We start from the raw sequence: 23,579 nt of genomic DNA, 5'->3' as shown, positions 1-23,579 counted from the left end.
AAAATTCAACCTCAATCTTTATCGTGTACGTACACGCAATACATGCGCACGTAGATAACTCTATTTTATTTTCATGATTGCAATTTTTTGACTAAAGAAGTCATCGAACATTACAAAAAAAGACAGCATTTTTTTTTATTTCCAGCTAAATCTCCCAAGCGTGCACTTTACTCGATTGTTGTGGTCGACTTCATCGACAGTTTCGCGAGAAACGTCAAAACACGCAACTTTTTTATATTCCATCACCTGTTTCATCGAGTCCAATTAAAAAGAGTGCGATTGCATTCTATCGTTCTCGGTGGGCAGTCCCTTTCGAACACGAAGTGGCCACTTTCCACCAAACCATTCCGATCCCTTCAATGTGTCGCTTCGGTTGTGCCTCTACGTCAACAGTGCCGATAGTTCACGCCGCGATGCGCTAAGTGACCGTCCCCACTTGCCTGGAACATCTGGATAGCTCAAATTCTGGTTATGACTCAGAGGAACTTCAAGGCCACAATGCGATCCGGGTTGATTTACTTGCTGCTGATTTGTGCGTTCTTGTTCACCACATTCTACAATGTGGCGTCGGATGTTCCGGTTGTGCCGTCTGCGACGGCCACCGTCGGAGCTACGAAGGATACGGGCGGAAATGTGAGCTTGGGTGCGGTGGAGGCCGGAAAGGACAAGGGAAAGGAAGCTGGAGGAGAGGACAAGGCGGCGACGGCGGTTGTGGTGCTACCGAAGAATGCCACGACGACCATGTCCCCGGAGAAGAATGCGGTCGAGCAGGAACATTACAGTTCGATGTCGATATTCTTTGTACTTTGTGTGATTGCGTTAGGGATATTGCTGATTCACATGATGCTGCAGACAAAGTTTCAATATTTGCCTGAATCGATAGTAGTTGTGTTTTTAGGGGCCTTGATCGGGTTGATCTTGAACAACTCTTCGATGCGCCACATTGCCAACTGGGAAAGGGAGGAGGTGTTTAGTCCGACGGCGTTCTTCCTGGTGCTACTGCCGCCGATCATCTTTGAATCCGGATACAATTTACACAAAGGAAACTTTTTCCAGAACATTGGATCGATTCTGGTGTTTGCCATTATTGGGACGACAATATCGGCGCTCGTGATCGGTTCTGGAGTGTATCTACTAGGACTGGCAGAAGTAGCTTACCGGCTGAACTTTGTCGAGTCGTTTGCCTTTGGATCGCTGATATCTGCCGTAGATCCAGTTGCCACAGTGGCCATCTTCCATGCGTTGGACGTAGATCCGATACTGAACATGTTGGTATTTGGCGAATCTATACTAAACGACGCGATATCCATTGTGCTAACAACGACCGTCATGCCGATGGTATCCGGTTCCGGAGCGGAAGGCAACGGCGAATCAATCATCTCCGCACTGAACACGTTCTGTTTGATGTTCTTCGCATCCGCCGGAATCGGCGTCCTGTTTGCCCTGATGAGTGCCCTCCTGCTGAAGCACATTGACCTTCGGAAGCATCCCTCACTGGAATTTGGCCTCATGTTAGTCTTCACGTACGCTCCGTACGTCCTCGCCGAAGGAATCCACCTGTCCGGGATAATGGCCATCCTGTTCTGCGGAATCGTCATGTCCCACTACACCCATTTCAACCTCTCAACCGTGACGCAGATTACCATGCAGCAAACGATGCGAACGTTGGCCTTCATCGCCGAAACGTGCGTCTTCGCGTACCTCGGATTAGCAATCTTCTCCTTCAAACATCGCTGCGAACTGTCCTTCGTAATCTGGACCATCATCCTCTGTCTGCTCGGCCGAGCCGCCAACATCTTCCCTCTAGCCTACGTCTGCAACCTTTTCCGAGAGCACAAAATCACCCCCAAGATGTCTTTCATCCTCTGGTTCTCCGGACTCCGCGGGGCGATTTCGTACGCACTCTCACTGCACATGCAATTCTCCAGCGAGGAGGCACGCCACGTGGTCATTACAACCACACTAATCATCGTGCTCTTTACGACACTCTTCTTCGGTGGCTCAACGATGCCGCTGATGAAGTACCTGGCCGGAGGCAAAAAGACCCGCCGGCGACCGAGCCGTCTCGGCGGCCGTAAACGATCCGGCAAAACCCTGTCGCTGAGTAAAACGCGCGAATGGGGCCAAGCCATCGATTCCGAACACCTGTCCGAGCTGACCGAAGAGGAGGAGGTCAGCTTCACGCAGTCCAAACTGAACGGGTTTGCTCGACTTGACCGCAAGTACTTCACTCCGTTCTTCACCAGGAGATTCACGCATCAGGTGAACCAAACCCCCATCAAAAAAGAATCCCTCAAATCCTAACCGCCTAATTTCTCCCACAGGAACTCCACGACTGCAAGAGCCAGATGGCGGACCTCACCAACAAGTGGTACCAGGCGATCCGGATCTCGCCGGACGATCTGGACGAGGAGGAGGACGAGGACGACGACGCGGCAGAGGTGGCCTCGATTGCGACGTCGGAGCGGTCAACGCGCGTGCTCGTTGGTGGAGGTCACGGCAGCAGCAGTAAGGCGGTGCCAGCAAAGGGAACGGCGGAAAGACCGGGACCGTCCTGATTGCAGCGGAATCAGAAGGATGACGACGACGACGACATTTCCCTGTACAACACCTCGCTGGACGTGGGCACGGAAGTGTTTTTGTAGGAATTTAAATTGGAGTGGAATGTATGGACGTAATTTTTTTTTTGTTATGAGTAGTTAGTGTTTATTTCTTTTACAAATAGTCGATTGTAAACCAGGTGATAAAATATGAAAATCGTACTAGTCGAATCATCAGTAAAATAAAGGTGATGAATGGATGGAACAGGATGGATAAGCAAAATTGTATAATACACTCAAACTTTTAATCTTCATCGTTCTGATAAGCTTTTGCTGTGTATTGGGGTTTAAATGATAAGATTTCAAACTAACTACCACTTTATATTTGTTGTACTTTATCTCTATGCTATAAATATTATGTTTCGTTTGATCGTTGTTGTAAAATATGATCCAAAATATAGTGGCACAAGCGTTTCCAAATAATTAAATTGTTTATCATTTTTTCCGAAATAGTTCAATAACTATAATCCGAGGAATCAAAGTCGGAGACGTCTAACTTTGAAAAAAAAAAATCAACAACCAACAAAACCTATAAAAATTCAAAACTCAGAACTTTCTCAAATTTAAAAACTGAGAATTTAAAAAAAAACCTAAACTGAAAAAATATACCTAAAATAAAGCTCAATAAATGCTTGAATTCTCAGTCTTTATAATTGATTGTTACATGAATTAGGCTAAATTTTTGCTTTTGCCTTGTTTACTTGGGTTTCCGACATAAGTGACCATCAACAATCAACAAAAACGTGTACTCACCGAGTGATTGCTGCCGTAGTCCTGACGAAGAAAGTACAACCGTAACTGCCATTTCGCTTCAGCGTCTGCCATTTTCTCTACGATCTTTGTTTACAATGCGTACTCACAAATTTCCCTCCAGCTTCCGCAAAAATCCACTCTGAGCAATTATCCCCGAAATCCGGAAATTGATTTTATCCGTTTTTTATTGGCTCAAACCTTTTATGGGCGTTCCCTATGACCAAAGAAGCCATTTTGTGTCATTGATTCACCCAAATAGGTATCTAAATTCTGTAATTTCTGATTAGTTGTGCCTGCCCTGTAGATTTAGATTTTTTTTGTTTATGAATTTAACTGTGCTCTAGTATGTAAGCTTTCTCCCTATCCCTTTCCTTAGTAACTGTTGTAAGTTTTTTTTTTACTTTTCTTACTTTTTGCTAAGCCAATAAAACAATAAGTCCTCCAATATGGATTTGTGTAAAAAACCTACAGCAAAAATGAACGCCAAAACTCTATTTTGTGGACAAATTGAACTTATTGTATTGTTTATTCAAAAATAAAAACGGAATTAAATTAAATAAATTTTTGAATACAAAAAAATTTTGAAAGACAAAAGCAAAATGTTTGCCGCAGAGTTGTTTTATATAACATGGCGTTTTTAAGAAAAATAGAAATCTTACCCAAAATTTTAGTTCAGCGACTGTTTTTTATGTCAAATCAAATTTTCAATCAAAAAATTCTTTCCAAAAATGTTGTTTAGTGCACCCTTTTCATCTTCAGGCTATTCGGCAGCAAATCGATTTTTTTTTTTCGGAAGATATTTATTTCTCGAATCCCACGTTGTTTTTCAAAAAACTGTCTTCCCAAAGTGTCTCTGAGTAAAATTTGAAACTCATTCATTGAGTTTTACGTAATATATTGGCTAATTAGTGGAATATTTTGGTATGGATTCGAATTCGCATGAATATTTTGCACATATAAAACATTAACATTTGATTTTGATTTTAATTGATTTGATTTTACGATTTTTCGTTGCTTAAAAATATTTTAAAATAATGAGTGATCGTTTTTGAAAATATTTTGTTCAAAAAGTTCATAAAATTTCCCAAAATTTGTTATAAGAAGGTCCAATCTTCAAACCTTTGGTTGCTAAGCGAGTTAAAAGAAAAACAAACAGGAACATAAAAATTTTTAAAGTCTCACCCCAACGGTTTTCGTTTTCGTTTCGTTTTCGTTTTACGGAGCAAGGTGGGGGACGCGGCCTCAAGTCAGTCCAAGTCCGGTTTCTTGTGGAAAAAAGGGTAGTGGCCGAACTAGTATTGCATACAAAATGAACACCACCGGAAGATATAGGGGATCGGGAGGGGGAAGGTGAAAGAAAATTAGTGTAGGTGTGAGTAGTAAGAACTTGGATGACTTGAGCAGTTACGGTAATCTGAGTTTAACACTGAATAATGAAAATCTTAAATTTTGATTCAAAATAAAAAGGCCCGGAGGAAATTAAATTATTATTTAATTAAATAAGAAAATGTTACTAAACGGAGATTGATACAAAGGAAACCTAACATGTATATCAAATTTAAAGGAAAATAAAATAAAAACGATAGATGAAAACTAACTTGTCTAGGGAATACAAATCTTGAGGCCTTTTTCTGGGCCACGTCCTGTCGCGTCCGTCAGTATTCTTGTCCTACATTACAACTAGAAGCAGATCTGCCACTTAAATAGAACACTTGGACCAATTCAACTAATCATTTAGATCCAATTCTTTATTATGGAAAACTAACTAACTTGAATCAATAACCTTAACTGAACTGTCTAAAAGTAACTTGAATCTCAAATCCCAAAAATTTTAATTACAAAGCCAAACATTCCTATACCTAGTTTTCAAACCTGTCTTGCCGGCCCAAACAAAAAACCATAAATCAACTGTTCATATTTTACAAGTTGAACACTCGTCGTTAAGACGACTATTTCGTGCCTTCCATTTTATTAGGACACACAAGCTTTGCAAACAGGAGCGTATCCCTATCATACCTTTTGTAAACTGTTATTTGAGTGGGAGAGATACACTCCTGTTTACAAAACCCATGTGCCCTTTTGAAATGTTAGGCTCTATTTGATCGTCAAACCTCCAGTAGATCCTCGATTCGCAACAATGGTCGATACAACCATAATCCGAAAACCGTTAGTTCAACAGATTAAAGAATTTTGTCCGATATCATTTCATTATTGATTGATCGAGACTCTATGGAAATTTTGACATATCAAAATGCTTTGTATTATTACTTAAATGGAAGTTAAAAATTTATGCACGTAACATTTTTTAAATAAATTTCAAAATCTATTCTATCCTACAATGCCTAGAAGAGGCCTCTGTTTCTGTTGTGAGTAAGCGCTGGTTTCAGAGTTCATTTTTCAATTTAAAAGGGGTGGGAGACGACTAATTTGCTTCATGAACTCCTACTCGGCCTTGGGACCACCCCTTAAGACACTGATGGCTCCTAGCTAGGAATTAAACCTAGACACAGCGTCGAGGCCCGCTTCGCATGGCAAAAATGTTGGCTGGGGGGGAAGTGATATTATCACGAAATTTTATTTTAAAGCCAACATTGCTAACGGCGTCGAGGTCCTTACTCATGCCCAAGGATTTATCATTTTTTTTTTAATTGGGTCCTAAAATGAAGCTTAGATTGCTGATATTATTGTTTACAGCGATAAAGCTTATTTTTTGAGTACAATGAATTTTTCTACGACCACAAAGAGTTTAAAATGGATTTTTAAATCAATTTAGAAAAATTAACCTCGCGGTCCTTCTTGACAGAAAAGTTCCTACTTGACAGCTCGTTCCAAGGGGACCATAGTTGATCCATCGAAAAAATGTTGTCTTGTCAATAATTTTTTTTTTTGCATTAAAATGAAAAAAAGTGATCAGAAATGGTTTTTAATCGTGTTTTTTACCGTTGTACATAAAAATTTACATAGGGCTTTAGTACCTAGCTAGCATTTCATAGGGTCAAATATTTAACAAAACCTAGAACAAAACACAGTTGTGGATTTTTTGTCCCCTAAAATACATAAAACATATTTTCAATCAAAATTTAAAAATACGAAATTTAGGAAACTGAATTTTGTAAAGGTTAAGCGAGAAATCGGACATATTTTTCGAGTATCTATTTTTTATAGTCGTGAGGAAATCAATTAGAAAATTTCTTAAAATGATAGACATTTTCAAAAATTTGCATACCACTTTTGTATGGAGACTTGTATGCGTGACAATGAGCAATGACACAAAATTACTTCTTTAGTCATAGGGAAGAAGGAGAGGCCCCCACCAAATTTGAGCCAAATAAAAAAATGCACAAAATCGACCGATTTCGTTGAGAATTGTTCCTATGCACTGCAGGTTCCGTGAATTCCCCAATAGTCCCTATAAATATTGCAACTTGTGTAGCTCACGGAACGGATTTTCTTTCACTTTTGAACTTGCTTCGGATGTTTTCAAAACTTGTTATTAGCCCTCTTGCACACGCGATACGTTTCAACATTCTAGTTACCAGAAAAATACGTAGAAATCTAAATTTTCACCAAACCGCGTGTTTTTTTGTCTCTTCTGCAAAACTTTTCTTTCCGGAACTGCAAGCCATGTCAAATTAAATACACGGTTCGATGGAAACACTCAAAATAAAAGTTCGTGGACCCATTTATGTAATGCACTCTAAATGTGAATCACTTAACTTGTTTGGGTTTGTAGTCAGAAAATAGGAGGGCTTTTGTTAATTTGATTTGGTTAACCGCGGTGGATTTTCTTGAAATATTTCGAACTGTCAAAAATCCACCAAAACATCTACCAAATTGATCACACAAAAAACTGTGGTAGAAAAGTATCCACCGGTAGATCCTTTGGTGGATTTTTGACAGTTCGAATTATTTCAAGAAAATCCACCGCGGTTAACCAAATCAAATTAACAAAAGCCCTAGGGTTTCCCATTGATTTGAACAAGTAATTTAATTTAATTTAATAAAATCGTTCAAAATAGAATCAAATTCATAAATAATTACGTAAAGCTTTTCAAAATAAAGAATTCTTCCTGCTACTTGTAGAATTCAAAATTCTCCTCGTCCCTCAAACTGCTCCCAGCTTCGTTCCGTTGCTCTCCATCCGGTGCCTCCTGGTCGGCCACACCGCACTCCCAACTTTCCGGTACCGGCTCCTGCTCCACGACCCCTTTCGAAACTCCAGACGAACACGGTTCTTGTACGTCCAACGGGTCGTCACGTTCCACAGCTGGAACTAAATCTGGTAGAATCTCCTTTGGTTTGTCTGTCACATCGGGTGGTGCGTCCGGAAAGCTTGCTTGATGTGCGCTGGTCAAATCGATCAGGGGAGCTGGTTCCTCCGGAACCAGTCCGAGGAAAACGACGGAGTCGCTTTCGTGGGGGAAGGATGGCCGACTGCGGCGCCGTTTTGAGTGACCGCGCGTCGGTTTGGACCGGGTTGAGGAAAGACGGACTCGCTTCGAGGGGGGCATCTTTTTTGACAGGTGGGGTGTGGGAATGAATGGGTTGCTTGGATGATTTCCTTCTTGAAACAACATGAAACTTTTTTATTTCATTAGGTACGATTTATTATGCGATAATGCCGTCTAGAATTTGTCCTACAACGCAGTACCATATATTTTAATGTTGTATGTTTAGTTTTTAGCTTATCATCACAATTAAAACCTACAGAAAACAAACAAAAAAGGGAGAGCGCAAACCCTACTAATAGTTATTTAAAGCATCTTCTCTTTACACTTTTTTTTTTCAAACACGAGACCGTTACTTTTTCCTTTATTTTCCGACACAAATATATAAACCGTTCAACAATCCAAAGGTTCCTCGCTCCGCGGACTTAAGCCAGCTTAAGTATTCGTCGTCGTTGCTGGTCCGGCCACCTGTTCCGCCGTCGCTTCCAGGTTAATTAAATTGGTTGTGCTGCTGCTGCTACTCGTGGCCGGAATCGGCTTCGTCGTCGGATCGGATTTGAGGGCGGATTTGGGTGGCGGTGCCGGCAGCGGAATCGCCGGCGGAATCATCGTCATCGGGAACCCGCCGCCCTGATTGTGGTGGTGATGGTGGTGGTGATGCTTGCCGGTTCCCTGCGGGAACGACTTGGGCAGCAGGTTCTGGCGACTAGAATCAGTGGACTTGGACAGCCGCTCGCTGAGGGCTTTGAGGGCGATTTGTCTGCAAGAAAAAAGTTATTAGCAGTTGAGAGGTCAATTTCTTCAAGCTCTTACCTTCTTCGCTCCATATCGTGCGGATCGACGCCGACCATCGAGTGCACGCTGACCGACTGGAGGGACGCTGAGGAGCTCGACGCTGGTGACAGTCGCTTCACGAGGCCGATCCGGAGGCAACCCGCGTACACTGGGTTCGCGATCAGCGCGATAAACGGCTGCAGCACGTTCGGGAAGAAGCTCGAAAACCGAAAGTTCTCAGCGCTGTCCCCGCGCGTTCCGTTCGAGTGGCGCTGGTAAAACCGCAAATAAACCCACGAAACGTACAGTCCCGAGGCGAACATGGCCGGATAGGTTCCGTCTAGCAGATTGCACGCCCACATGATGATCGACACGACGACCACCGTCAACGGGACGTTCCTGAAACAATTCAAGTTATACTTCTTCCAGAACCAAAATCCCCAAATCCTACCGATTCGTAAACTTCCCCAGCGGCGTCCGCGCAATCAAGTGGTCCGGCATGATCTGCGTAACCGCCACGCTGACCGCCGCGTTCATCCCGGCCAGCCCGTGAATGTGCACGTCAAACAGCAGCTCCGCGTCCTTCGTGATCATCGAGTAGAACAGATAGTAAAAGCTCGTCAGAATCGCCACCCCCACGTTCGTGATGGCAAAGTACTGCAGCATCTCCATCTGTCCCCAGGACGGCTCGATCAGCTTCCCGCACAGCCCCACCGTGATCAAATCCACCAGCACCTCCCAAAAGTGCAGCTCCAGAAAGCAAAACGTGAAAATGGTCCAAATCCAGAACGTCGGCGGCATCAAATAGCCCGGCGTCACGCTCAGGATCTCGACCGCCCGGGTCGAGTACGACAGCCCGTACCCGATCAGCGTCGAAATGCAGATAAACTTTATCGAACTCGACGTGTTTCCTACAAAGAAAATACGAAAATAACTCCAGGAAAAAATAACGCAACAAAATTTCAAAACAAACCGAGCAGGGCAGAAACTTGCTGCCGAAGATAAATGCTGCTTCCCGTGTTGGACATCCCGTCGTCGTCTTCGTCGTCTACTTGCGTGCTTCACATGGGGGAGGACACGGGTACGTGCCAGCGATGGGATCTGGAACTTTGGTGAATCACAAACTTTTGTAAACCCTTTTTATTTTGCAGACGTGAATATAAATAAGAGGATCGTTCGATTTCTGTGAGCGCGATGACAGCGTGTGACAGATGTTGTCGGAGGGGGAGGGGATTCGGACGATTGGGTCAACTGATGAAACGTTCGGGCCGGGTTACACTGTGGTGGTTTATCGATTAAATGACACGGAAACAAAATATCGTTTGCAATAAATTTGATCGAAAAATCAAAAATTGCTTTTTGCGAGGTAAATTCACGTTTCTCTACCACAGTGTAAAAATCAGCATGTTAAACTGCAATTCTACGTTGATTTGGCTGTCAACTTGATTTGTTTTGAATATTTTTCAAATAAGTCTGCTGAAAACTCATGGCAAACCCTGTGGCAATCCTTAGAAAACAGCCAAAAATTTGTTCTGCGGTTGTCATGCGGCAGTCAGTTTGCATTCAATGTTAAAGTATTGTCAATCCAGAGCTGTTTAACAACGCGGAATCTCAAAACTCTGAATTTTGAAAGGCCGAAAACCAATAGACTAGATTTAGTTATTAGCTCAGAATAGGGTACTAAAGCCCTATGTAAATTTTTATGTACAAACACGAAAAAACCCATTTCTGATCACTTTTTTTCATTTTAATGCAAAAAAATAATGACAAGACAACATTTTTTCGATGGATCAACTATGGTCCCCTTGGAACGAGCTGTCAAGTAGGAACTTTTCTGTCAAGAAGGACCGCGAGGTAAATTTTTCAAAATTGATTTAAAATTCAATTTTAAACTCTTTGTGGTCGTACAAAAGGTCAATGTACTCAGAAAAATAATCGCTGTAAAAATTAATATCAGCAATCTAAGCTTCATTTTAGGACTCAATCGAGTATTACTGATATTATTATTCACAACGATAAACCTTATTTTTCTGAGTACGATGACTCTTTGTACGACCGCAAAGGATTTGAAATGGATTTTTAATTCAATTTAAAAAAAAATAACTTTGCGGCCAAGTTTGCGGACCTTCTTAACAGAAAAGGTCTTACTTGACAGCTCGTTTAGTTGGTTCATCGTAAAAGTATTTTCGTGTCAATTTATTTTATTTTCATTAAAAGGAAAACAAGTGATCAGAAATGGTTCTTAATCGTGTTGTTTATCGTTGTACATAAAAATTTACATAGGGCTTTAGGGCCCAACAGATAAAGTATACCAGAGAGAAAAATCACTTATTTTTTCCGAGAAAATGTATGATTTCAAACATTACAAAACTCTAGTTCCTAAATTAAAAATTCAAAATAAAAACATTCTAGAGTTCAAAAAGGTCAAAATTTTTGACTTTTTAAATTTTCTGCAGCCTTTAAATTTTAAATCATAAATATTTGTAATAAAATAAAAGTTTGGAAAATTGTAAAATTCTATAGATGTGTAATCGTGTAATTAAACCTGATTCAAAAATTACTAAATAAAACATATTACATATTTTTTATAGCATTAAAAAAATCAGAAGTTGTAAAATTCTAAAGTTCTGATTTTTTTTAATTCAAAAATTATAAAAATGTAAATTTCTGGAATTCTGGAAATCAAATAATTCTTTTAAAAAAATGCCAGTTTGGCAAGTCACAATATTCTAAAATTTCTAAATTCTCAAATTCTAAAAAAAAAACAAACTTATCGATAGTTTTTAAAATTAGGAATTGCTTATAACGCAAAATTTCTTTTTTATTCTATTCTATTTTTGTTTTTTTTTTTTTTTTTCTTGACGATAATTACACCAAAGGGAAAAACCTGATGATTATCTTATTGTCTGGCAAAAAAAAATATCAAAAGCTTTAAAATTTTAAAGCATTAATATAGAAATTCAGAAATTGAAAAAAATTAAAATTCGAAATTTTTAAATAAAAAAAATAAAAATCCTATTAATAAATGTAAAAATTAGGTCTACTCCCGTAACCACAGAATTGCAAAATTTCTGCAGGCAGCAAATATTTTTTTTTTTGCAGCGCATTCCCGTACTTTTTTGCAACTCTCTCTTTTGCAGCAGATCTGAGAAAATCTAGGAGAAAATCTCGACCAAAACCTTAAATTTTTAAATCTAGGAATTTGTTTCTAACCTGAACTAGGGGAAATTCTCGTATGCTTGGCAAGTTTAGCACCCGCTCCTAACTCCATCCAATTTGCTGATTTTCACTTTTCAAACAACTAATTTTGCAAAACTTGCTTGCTTACTTCTTATTGAGCTTTTTACGTGGCTGTTTATCACTTGATTTCTGCTGAAAACGCTTTCATAATTAAAGCGTATTGAATGTGAAAGTGCTGATACGGCAAAATAAGAGGCACGCTGGAATTAGATGCTGTTCCCCTTTTTCCCAAAAAAATGTCTTATTTTATGGGGGTATTTAGGAATTCACGAATTAAAAAAAAAATTGATTGATAATTAAAGATATTAAAAATTTTAAATAGAAAACTAAACTAGAAAATTACCCACTGTGCAGTGCCGTGTACACCCGGCTGATTAGGTCAACTGCTTTTGAGCTATCCCTCGGCCGCGACATTCTGTCAAACTTCCCGCGCGAGCCCGTTTCTCTCTCGTTCGACTCTCTCATCCAAGTCGCCAAACCGAAAGGAAGCCATCGCGCACTTTGGAGGAGCGTTTTTTTGTGCGGCGTTTGCAGAACGAGGCGATCCGCGCGTCGAAAGTCGAAAAATAAACCCCCGGAACGCGGACAAAGTCGGTCGGCCACAGGCAAGTGCTTCCGGTCTGAAGCGGAGGTAAGCGCGGATTTAGGTAGGGAAAAGTTCGGGGTTTTTTGTGTGAAATTTCCATGGCGGCATCTTTTTTTTCTTCGTTGCTCCTCCCTCTTCATCATGGCTTGCCTTGTTTTTCTCATCCTTATTTGTTGGCTTTTTTTTGCACAGAACGACAAACCAGAACCAGACAGCGGCGGCGGCAAAGCTTGCTTGGATTGAGGCGCATCTTCTGACAAATTAATTTGACGGTGCGTTTTTTGTGATTGTTTTTTGGGTGGGAAAATTTTGTGACGAATTTTGTTTGCTTTTTAGATTGCTAACGATGGGTAAGGCAAAGGACAGCAAGGCCTCCGACAGCGATTCCAGCGAGGAGGAGTATGTTGTGGAGAAGATTGTGGATCGGCGGGAGCGCAAGGGCAAGATCGAGTATCTGCTCAAGTGGAAGGGTTACGACTCGTCGGCCAATACGTGGGAACCGAAGGAGAACCTCGAGTGTCCTGAGCTGATTAAAGCGTTCGAGGACACGAGAGTCGTTCCCAAGAAGGAGGGTTCGAAGGACAAAGACAAGAAGGAGGAAAAGAAGAAGCCCAAACCGTCCAGCACGACCGGAAGTGGCAGCTCGAAGCGAAAGGACTCGGACGCTGATAACGATGGTTCGGACGACGACGACAAAGATGACAACGCTTCCATAAAATCGAGCAAGTCCAAATCGACGACTGCGGCCGCCGACAACGATGCCACCGCCAGTGACGACGGAATGAACGGCTTCGAGAAGGGCTACACCCCGGAGAAGATCCTCGGTGCCACCGAAGCCAACAACGAGCTGCTGTTCCTGATCCAGTGGAAGGACAAGGACAAGGCCCAGCTCGTCTCTTCGAAGGAGGCCCGTAAACACTGTCCCCAGCTTGTCATAGACTTCTACGAGGAGCGTTTGATCTGGCAGTCGCCGGACGCGACGGAGTAAATTTGCCCTCCGGCGAAGCGCATTTAAAACTCCTCCCTACTTCTCCCACAAAACTCTGCCCTCGCGGAGGAACATAACTTTAGGTTCGTTTTTAAGTACGCCAACAACAATGATTAACAATATATAAATGTCAAATGTAAGGTTTTTTTAACGTAACCAACCAGCTCATCCTTTGACTACAAACACAAACACACACAATATTGAATTACCTTTGACATAGGCGCAGCAAAACTTGGGCGTTTGACTCCATCTTAAGTTGTATATGTGCACGATCGATAGGGCGCAGGTTAAGAAAAAGCAAAACTGGTGGACAAAATTATTTTCCCAACCTTTGGATCGAAACATGTCTTGGAAATACATACATTAACAAACACAAACAAGCAACAGAAAATATTTTTCGCGGAAACAAAAAGAACGATTTTGGTAAATATAGGATTAGTAAGATCAATAATGCTGGGTTTTTCATTTTGTTTACCCGAAATGTCCCCTTTCCCGATCACAGACTTCAATCTTAGGAGGTCTCGCGGAGGATTCTCCTTGATCTAAAAGACGACGCTTCAGAATCAATCTTACAAAGAGCAAAAACAACAATTGCTGAAATGGATAAATACATCTCAAACTGGAACATTGCGAGACAGACGAGAACCTGGATGATCAGTGCACCTTGGCTATCGATCCTTGGAGGACATATGTACGGTGTCCCCGAAAATTGAAGGTACCTCTGAACCTTATATGTCAACTCAGAGATTGCGCCGATAATCTGTCCCGAATTGCCGAGAAGAAAGCTGAACCCAGCTTCTTCGAATTCCCATCATCAGCTCGTACGGTGTTGGATACCTGGCGGGTCCTGAGATTCTACAGCGTTCCAACGTTGGCGAAAATATGACTGGCCCGTCGCAGCGCGCCTTAGTTCCCGTTAACAGAACTGATGGCGCCGGCGAAAAGGGAACCCGAGGAAGATCGGTGAACCGCCAGCAGCTCTCCAAAAGGCAGAAGTTGCTCAGGGAGACCTTCCTCCCGAACAGGTGTGACGAACTTTATTGAAAATGGGAACAAGTTTGGAAACGTTACTAATCTAGTTTATGGCGGAAGTAATGTCACGTCATCTTCATAAAAAGAAGAACGGGGACGACAACCTGTGAGTACTATAAGGCTTTCCAACAATTAAAAATTGTCAAACTTTAACTTAAATAGTCTACCAATTAAAGCAGTTACTACCTTGGCAAACAATTGCCATTTTCAGTCATACAGATCAGTTTGGTTTTACAGGGGGGACTTAGATGGTTACGTCCGTTATTGAGATGAGTTTCTCTAAACAACCAATCCTTTTTTTCGCCTGCAGCTTTTCGTCTGGCGTTTTTAGTTGAGACACGCATTAAAATGTTGGCTCTACACTCCGGAGACAAAATCCACAGAAAACCATAAAACAATGAAAATCGGCGAACGAGTTTACAGGGTGGTCGCTCACGTCGGGAAGTTGAGAATTTACCAAAATCCGCAAAAAAAAATCTTTAAAAAGCCGGGAATTGGGTACTAAAGCTCTATGTCAATTTTTATCTACAGTACGGTATGCTGATCGGAAGGAACGCGGTCAAGAAATGTTGCGTGTTCTTTTCGTGACCCCCCCAAGAAAAGTTGACAGTTCGGTTTGAGCGCGATTGACACTTGAGGTTCTTTCGAGGAAAAAATAAAAAGATTAAAAATATTCAAAAGTTAAAATTAAATAGATTAAAAATGTTTATTCAAAAACTTTTAACAACAATTATAAACAAAATTAAGAAATCAATAATTGAAAATGTCTTTAAAAAAACAGAAAATTAGAAATTCTTAAATTCTAAAACTAGAAAAACTAAAATTAAAAAAATATGTAATTATGAAAAAAAAAACTAAAAAATTAGGAAATTAGGGAATTTGGAAATTATGATATTAGCAAAAATTAGTAAAATAAAGAAAATTAGAAAATTATGAAATAATGAAACAAGGAAATTAAGAAATTAGGAAATTAAGAAATTAGGAAATTGGGATGTTAGGAAGTTAGTAAATTAGGAAATGAGGAAATTAGGAAATCAGTAAATTAGTAAGTTAGGAAATTTGGAAATCAGGAAATTTTGAAATTAGGAAACTAGGAAATTAGGAAGTTAGGAAATTAAATTAGGATATTAGGAAGTTTTAAAGTTTCTAAATTCTTAATTTTTCATTCTAGATTTTTTTTTATTTTGGAAGAAATAGAGTTTTTGATTGTTATAATTTCGAGGTTTTCGTAAATTTGTATTTACGAATTTCTATATTTCCGATTTTTAAAACTTTTGAAATTTCGACTTGTACATTCGTTTCGAATTTTAACATTTTTGAGCTACTGAATTTATAAAAACTTTAATATTAAAATTATTATTCAATTAGTGATTTTTTGTCAAAGTTGGGAAACCCGAACATGCTTGTTGTGATAGTATTGTCTAACTATTGAATAATTTTGGTTTTTTTACTATATTCATGTGAACTGCACTCAAAACTTGTTGAGCACAATTTAAAAAATTTCAGGTTCATTTAATTATTTTTATCTTTTTAAGACAAATTGAATGATTATGTATGCATTTGACACAGATTTTCATGATAGTTTTTTTTAAGATCCAATAGTTTTTGATTAATTTTTGACCAAGTTTATTAAATAAATTTATCAATAAACATTAAACAACAGCAAAGGTATTGAAAACCCAATTTGAAAAAGAACTTAATTTCAACAAAAATGATCAGTGGCGTAAAGTTATTTTTCTGTTTAATCTCGTCACATTGCTTTAATAATTGAAAAACGGTTCATACTTGAGTTTAGCAATACAATTTTTGCATTTAATTTTTAATTTTTTTACGAAAATATTAGGCGACTGAAAATATTTTTCTCAATTTTATGATTCCCGTAGTTTTTTGTGAGTGTTCATAAAACACAATTTTTATTCAGCGGAAAAAAAACTATATTATCAAATGGAATCGTTTTTTTAAAACGTTTTTGGAAAACACTTTGGTTTTACTTTTGGTTTAATATAAAAATAATGTTGAAATTATAACAATTACAAATTCAAGAAGTTAAGGCCAATACAAACAAGAATTCTCCTTTTCAAACTTTCCCGTGAAATTAGGTGAGGAGCATTTGCATAAAAAAAGCCATGCAAATACCGACAACTTTACAAATCATAATTGTTTAAATCAACAAAATAAAAGTAGGGGAACAGCATCTAATTCCAGCGTGCCTCTAATGTTGGCAGGTCAGAACTTTGACATTCAATTAAAGCTAATTAAAAGCGATTTCAACTGAAATCGAGTGATAAATAGCTCAATAAGAAGTGAGCAAGCAAGTTTCTATCCAAAGTTTTGCAAAATTAGTTGTTTAAATAGTGAAAATCAGCAAATTTGATGGAGTTAGGAGCGAGTACTTAACCTGCCAACATACGAGAATTTCCCCTAATAAATTGAATATGAAAATAAACACAATTCAAAAGAACACCTAATAAAAAAAATTACACGAATTCCTAGGTAATTCCTATTACGATTTTTAAAGAATAATAACCGTAGTGACGTTGAAGATGTTTTGAAGGAAAAATGTCCATACTTTTCCATCCCCTTTCAAATTATGATGTTGGATGAAGATTGCAATTATGAGTGGGTTCATTCTTGATTTTTTAGAATAAATTTGATGTTTCTATTGGGAACATCCACAAACCACGTTTACAGTGTTGACACTTTTTTGAAAATCTCAATTTCCATACAAATAAAATGGTTCCATTTTACTTTTTAAAATTCTTTCAAATATTAACTTCGGTGATATTGACAGTGTATGGCAATCATAATTGGGGTAAAAATGCCTATTATTTGAGGTTTAGGGAAAATCAAGGCAAATTAGAAAGAAAGCAGAGTCTTTTTAGTAACACTTAAAACACTTTATTGTTCCAAAGAGTGTCGCAAACAATGAGTTGCGATCTGGTAATATTTTCACCTGTTTTCATACACAATTGGGTCAGAAATAACATTCAACATTCTAGTATGATCCCATTCAGTTTAGCATTGAAGCTAACTTACACTCTATTTTATAGTTGTTACATTCCAACGATTGACCATTCAAAACTGAAGTGTGGCAGTTGAGCAGTTTTTTTCTCAAATAATACTTAATAAAATAAAAAAAAATTTAAAAAACGATTTTCATACCGACCGAGAAACTGCATCGAAATAATAGAAACACAAATAAAATAAAGTACAAAACGTAAATTATTAAAATATATTTGTAAGTATTTTTAAATATACAATTAACATTAACACTATGTTAGACTTAAGCTCGAACAAACTACTTGTATCTTCAGTAATAACGTTTTCTCCCCCTGCCTTGAGTTTAGCCACTTTCATCCTCTGGCTACACACAATCTCGAGGGCTGCAAATTCCGGGCTTCAATCTTATATGGGTTGTGCAGATTTTGTTAAAATTTTGTATCGTTTTTTTTTCGCTACCATCCTTCTGTCTCTACACCTAACCATTACACACGTGTTTTAACGAATGCGTTTGCTAACATCTAACAATGAACAATGAAATGACGACGAACAATGGCGCGATTTTGGGCGACTTTTATACTAGCGGTGTCCCCTTGGGGGAAAATGGCCAGTCACCACCGATTCGGTCCGTCCACAAACGGCTCCTCTGCGAAATATCTCTATTGGTTGGTTGTTTTTTTTTTTCGTTTGTTGAAATTCACACTCAAAAATGGACTCTCTCTTTTCTAGTGTTGGGACATTAGGGTGGTTCACACGCACACGCAAACACATTTGGCACACGTGGTTGAGGATGGGGCTTTCTACTTTTTGATTTTTTTTTTCTTTCGGGAAGAACATCGACGCGGTGAGGATCCGAGGAGGTCTTGTGGTGCAATTTACGTAGATTGGTTCGGGTTCGGGTGGTTGGTTGGTCTTGCGTTTGTTTTACTCTTTCTCATTGCAGTCTTGCCGCAGTTCGACCAGTTCGTGGGGTTCGGCGTCGAGCTGGAAGAATGGAAATGTATTTTAAAAATCTGTTGGGATTCAAAACACCTTTTTGATTTTGTTAGTTACTCAAAGTTGTATAGCATCAAATTGCAGCGTTAATAACTCTTAATCTATTTTTGTGTTTAAGCTAAGTACGGAGATCGCAAGAAACGCGGTCAAAATAAGTTGCGCATTTTAAAATTTACAAAATTAAGATTATAGAAAATCATATAACATTGAAATTTCGCGATCCGACTTTCCGGAGTGACTGTATTTAAAATTTTCAAATAAACATGATTTTTAATAGTTTTAAGTATTTTTAATTGTAAAATTTTCTAGCTTTAGAATTTTTCACTTTTTAATGTTCAAATTTTGGATTTTCTGAATTAGATTTTTTTAAATTATAAGCTCTGGCAGAAAAAAAGGAATTTGTAATTTTTATTTTTTGCATTTTTAAGTTTTTGAATTTTATATTTTAAAATTTATGAACATTTCTGGATTTTTTTTAATTCGACTATCCGGAGTGACATTATTTAAAATGTGTTTTTCAAATACGTTTAAATTTCCACGGATTTTCGCCTTTTAAAATTTATGATTTTGAATATTTTAGTTTTTTTTAATTAAGAATTAATAATTTTCGCAGTTTTGAATTTTGAAAATTTTATATTTAAGGATTTTTTAATATTTACTGACGTTGTTTATTCGATTATCCGGAGCGATTTATTAAATTTATTTAAATTTAGCATGGATTTTTACAATTTCATATTTTAGAATTTTTCAAGTTTTAAATATCTAAATTAGATTTTTTTTTATTTTTGAACAGAGTTTTTTGGAATCCATAATTTTAGCATCTATGAGTTTTTGATTGTTTTGATTTTTTTTATGTTAAGATTTTCGAATATTCTGGGCATTTATTTTATTTGATTATCCAGAGTGACTGTACTGATATTATTCAATTATACTTAAATTAAACATGGATACTTACTTTTGAATTTTGGAATTTGATTTGTTTGAGGTTTGAAGTTTGAAATATTTTATTTTTTCGAATTTGGAATTAAAAAAAATGATTGTTTTGAATTTAATTTTTTTAGATTTTTCGAACAAATGTTAACAATGAGTGTATTCCGCTTACTCCGATGGACATAAAAAAAGTTCAGATTTGTATTTTTTTATTTCTGAATTCCTAAATTTCGAAATTTTGAAATTCTAAAATTTCAGATTTTCTTAATATATCAATTTCTCAATTTTTAAAATTTTCGTTTTTTTATGATTATTGATAATAAAGCTATGTACGGAGATCGAAATTCACGTAGTCAAGCATAGTTGTCAATTTTTTCGTGATCACCCTAGTTTGAGATTAATAGGAGAAAAGAATTAAAATATTTAAAAATTTAAAATGATAGAAAATTATAAATAAAAAATAAAATTTACAAGAGTAGAAAAAGAGGTATTAAGATCAGATTACTAGACAGTTAGAGTACGGAATTATTAAATTTTTAAAATTCTTTGAATTTTTAGTTTTTGGGTTTTATTTCAATGAATATCTTGTTTTTTAAATGTATTTTTTTTACTATTATTAATTTTTTTTAATTATTGTTTTTTTAAGCTTTTTGTTTATTTTTTATTTTTTGTATTTTGAAATATGAAAATTTCTTATCTTATTAATTTCTGAATTTTAAATAAGTTTTTTTTTAATTTCTGCATTTGCTAAATTTCTGATTTTTAGATTTTTAAAATTTGGGATTTTATCTGCCAGAAATTTTAATGATGATTGTGAGACTTTTCCTTTTGGTTTACTCAACTTCGAGCATAAGAACAAAATCCAATTTCAAGATTTGGCATTATAAGGAAATTTGGAATTTTCTGAGCAAAAAAAAAACAAACCTAATTAAAATATCAACCAAACGGACAAAACTCGATTCCCGACAACAATTCAAACTCTTGAACGAATATTACACTACCGTCAACAAGGGGTTACATTGGGTCATACAAAAATACTGAAATTTGCATGACCCAATCAACTAGCAAAAAACATTGCATTTCTTATCTAGAATGCTTATATTTGGTTTATTTGTTTTTAATAGCTTTCCACTTCACTCCTACAAATAAATAAGTATGAATTACTAGTGTTGTGATCTGGATTAAGGTCGTTTTTGAACTAATTCCTTCTCTTAGGCTGGAACTTATTGGGACTATAATTTTAATAGAAACCGTAGATTATAAAATATTTAAGGATTCTAAACAAAAATTAAATAAAGTTGAAAAATCTGTCCCAATATGCTCTATGTCGGTATATATTTTTTAAACCAGGGATTTTGTTTTTAGAAGTCGTTTCTCGGATTTCATTGAATGACAACTCTTTTACTGATTTAGTGATATTTTCTGTATTTTTATTGTGTTAACATAGCTTACACATGTTACCATGTTAGGATTTGTTATTAAAAGCGACAATTTAAAGCAAAAATACATTTTATTAGCAAAGCAAAACAGTTTTTGAGATCATGCCATTAAGCAAAGGCACCGCACGCTACATTAAACCCTATAATTACCTATTTTTGCTCTAACAAAAGTGTATATAATTTTCAAAAATACGTTTTCCATCTAATGCACATTCTGTAACGGGCGTAGGAAAAATGATAATAAATCCAATATTTACAAATAAAGCCATTTGCAGCGACGACCATCACCACCTCCTCTACTACCACTTTAAAACAAACAAAAAAGCTAAATCTTATTTCAAAACTAAAATACTTACAACTTCATGGGGCGCATTCGCCAGGTCGTTCTTCGACAGGGCATTCACCAGAATCGTGCCCAGGGCGTCGCACATCACGTTGATCGTGGTACGGAATCGATCCCTAAAAATGAACGCGTTTCAATCACCTTTATTTTAGCTTATAATAATAGTAAATAAACTCACAGCAGCCAATCGACGGCGATGATGATCGTGACGTCCTCGGCGGGCAGTCCGACGGTGTCCAGCACCATGACCATGGTAATCAAACCGGCCTGCGGAATGCCGGCGGCACCGATCGAGGCGGCAGTGGCAGTTACACTAAAAGAGACACATTTTGAGGTTAGGTGATCGCGTGGTTTCACCTCTATTGGGATTTTCCCTACCTCACGGCGACGATGTGACCAAAGGACAGCGGAATCTGCCGCAGCTGGGCAATGAACAGCGCGGCCACGGCCTCGTACAGTGCCGTTCCGTCCATGTTGATGGTCGCTCCCACGGGAATCACGAATCGGGTCACGCGAGGATCAATGCCCATGCTGTCCAGACAGCGGATCGTGATTGGCATCGTGGCCGAGCTGGACCCGGTTCCGAACGCCGTCGCCAACACCTGACTCATCTTGGCGATGTACGGGAACGAGAGCTTCCGCGTGGTCAGGAAGAATATCACCGAAATTGTACCTGAAATAATGTCGAAGATCGTTAAAATCAGTGATCGGATTTCGGAGATCACTCAAACTCACCAAATCCGTGCAGAATCAGCCCGATCATCACAGTGACAAAGTACCAGCCGAGTTGGCCCAGTACCTCCATGAACGAGGCCATCTCGAGCAGTTTGGCGGCCACCAGGAAGAACACACCGATCGGCGAGATCCAGATGACCCACGAGGTGATGATCATCATCGCTTCGCTCAGGGTTTCGAACAGGCGCTGCAGGGGTTTGCCGGCTTCGCGCATCTTGCCGATGCAGGCGCCCAGCACGATCGAGAACATGACCAGGCCGAGCACGTTGGTGCCCTCGGTGAACTCATTGGTGATCTTGTAGCTCGTTAGGGGGACTGCGAATGAGCGGGAGGAATAGGATATTAGTTGTTTAAAATGCACAGATCGAAATTGAGGATGATTGTGATGAGTGTGTGAAGATGTTGTAAAATGTGTGCAACAGACCTCAGAAAATTTCTATGGAAAAAAGTTTAAACCAATTGAAATCACGTGTTATGTTAATCTTCTTTGAATATTGATTTTAACTCTTTCCCCAAAACTACCATGCGTCTCCATTAAATTAAAAATAATACAAATTGTTTTCATGGAGGCGCATTGTATTTTATGGTTAAAAATTCAGCGTCCAAACCTAACAGAATAATCTAACAAAACGTTTAAATATTTTGTTATAAATCCAACCTAGACTCAAATCTTCCGATCATGCAAAAAAAACTATTATCTGATTTGGGGTAAATATTTGAGCACAAATATGAACCCAAATATAACATACCACAAATTGATTTGTAAATATGTAATCCAAGATGGCGACTCGCTTTGAAATTTGTCTTTGTAGGGACAAGGCTTTGAAGAGAGTTTGACATTCATGTGTTTATGTTACCCTTCCATGGCTGGATATTTAGAAAAAAATAATATTTTTAATCGAGTCTTCATCTTCATCGTTCTGCAAACTGATGCTTCTCTCCTTGGATGGTCCCTTCGATATTATAGATACATATTTACAACAAGAGGGAAGTATCAAATTATAAAACTGAAAAATGTTTTGACACCTGGAGCAATATTGATATCGAGAAGATCGACAGCCAGAAAGTCGACTGTAATTTTATCTTTAACTTTTACCGAAAAACTAAATCCTTAAATTAAAAAGACAGAAGACTAATAGATTTTTGAAAAATAAGAAAAAAGCCATGTCACAAATTATTTATGATCATTATTTTTTGGCATTGGCTTCTATTGAAAAAAAAAATGTGGAAAGCTGTCCTCTAAATACTAGATGTGTAAATTTTTTGCACATTTTTACAAAACATTTTCATTTTCAAAAATTAAAAAAAAACAGGGAAAAACTATTTGTAACCAAACATTTAAAAAAAAATCTTTTTTATATGCTCAATTTTTTTTCTTTCGATTACCTCTCTAGGGGCGGGGCAGAATGAGCCATCTTAGAAAACAAACCAATAAATTGAACTTCCAAATGTGCTTGGAAGTGACTCAAGGGACCTTTTGAACATAATTTTCATGATGTTTGATCATTTGTATAAAAACAGTCCCGTCTCACAACAGAAAAAAAATACTATTTTGAAAACAGTGTAAATAAGATGGAAATAAGGTACTAGAGTCGACTCTCTGGCTATCGATCTGCTCGATATCAATATTGCTCCAAAAAAAAGTAAATCTATCGGGACCGACATTTATAAAACGGATACAGAGACAGTTTATTAATCAACTTAATGTTAACATG

The 23,579-nt window shown here is 37.9% G+C and overlaps 4 protein-coding genes across 9 annotated transcripts in view; 2 read left to right on the top strand and 2 right to left on the bottom strand.

Annotated features, from left to right (window-relative positions):
* Positions 1–254: 254 nt before the first annotated feature.
* Positions 255–3,028, top strand: LOC120423400 (sodium/hydrogen exchanger 8). Its single transcript, XM_039587199.2, has 2 exons — positions 255–2,262; positions 2,325–3,028. The coding sequence occupies exons 1-2, from the start codon at positions 472–474 to the stop codon at positions 2,556–2,558; spliced, it is 2,025 nt and encodes a 674-aa protein (XP_039443133.1). The 5' UTR covers positions 255–471; the 3' UTR covers positions 2,559–3,028.
* Positions 3,029–7,935: 4,907 nt separating this feature from the next.
* LOC120423406 (transmembrane protein 115) lies at positions 7,936–9,774 on the bottom strand. Its single transcript, XM_039587207.2, has 4 exons — positions 9,549–9,774; positions 9,027–9,486; positions 8,615–8,974; positions 7,936–8,561 (listed from the first exon to the last, which is right to left on the bottom strand). Exons 1-4 carry the CDS (start codon positions 9,601–9,603, stop codon positions 8,237–8,239), a joined length of 1,200 nt encoding a protein of 399 aa, XP_039443141.1. The 5' UTR covers positions 9,604–9,774; the 3' UTR covers positions 7,936–8,236.
* Positions 9,775–12,263: 2,489 nt separating this feature from the next.
* LOC120423404 (chromobox protein homolog 3-like) lies at positions 12,264–13,840 on the top strand. Of its 2 annotated transcripts, none has more exons than XM_039587203.2 (3): positions 12,264–12,446; positions 12,594–12,673; positions 12,738–13,840. In XM_039587203.2, exon 3 carries the CDS (start codon positions 12,748–12,750, stop codon positions 13,387–13,389), a length of 642 nt encoding a protein of 213 aa, XP_039443137.1. In that variant the 5' UTR covers positions 12,264–12,446; positions 12,594–12,673; positions 12,738–12,747; the 3' UTR covers positions 13,390–13,840. The 2 variants fall into 2 exon arrangements, with proteins under 2 accessions (XP_039443137.1, XP_039443138.1); XM_039587204.2 differs by having other exon boundaries at positions 12,264–12,462.
* Positions 13,841–17,639: 3,799 nt separating this feature from the next.
* LOC120423398 (excitatory amino acid transporter 3) overlaps positions 17,640–23,579 on the bottom strand; it is a 28,569-nt gene continuing 22,629 nt past the window's right edge. For 4 of the 5 annotated variants that reach the window (XM_039587192.2, XM_039587195.2, XM_039587194.2 and 1 more), the window contains exons 7-11: positions 21,865–22,179; positions 21,508–21,802; positions 21,308–21,442; positions 21,143–21,245; positions 17,640–18,405 (exon numbers count right to left, since the gene is read on the bottom strand). In XM_039587192.2, coding sequence (XP_039443126.1) covers positions 18,346–18,405; positions 21,143–21,245; positions 21,308–21,442; positions 21,508–21,802; positions 21,865–22,179 — 908 coding nt within the window. In that variant the 3' untranslated portion in view covers positions 17,640–18,345. Of the gene's footprint in view, positions 18,406–20,936; positions 21,001–21,142; positions 21,246–21,307; positions 21,443–21,507; positions 21,803–21,864; positions 22,180–23,579 lie in introns of all 5 variants that reach the window. The other variant, XR_008211972.1, reaches the window with a different exon arrangement.

This window comes from Culex pipiens, chromosome 2 (assembly GCF_016801865.2).
Source record: "Culex pipiens pallens isolate TS chromosome 2, TS_CPP_V2, whole genome shotgun sequence".
NCBI lineage: Eukaryota > Metazoa > Arthropoda > Insecta > Diptera > Culicidae > Culex > Culex pipiens.
Note: the sequence above shows the minus strand (reverse complement) of the source record. Positions and strands in the feature narration are given on the sequence as shown.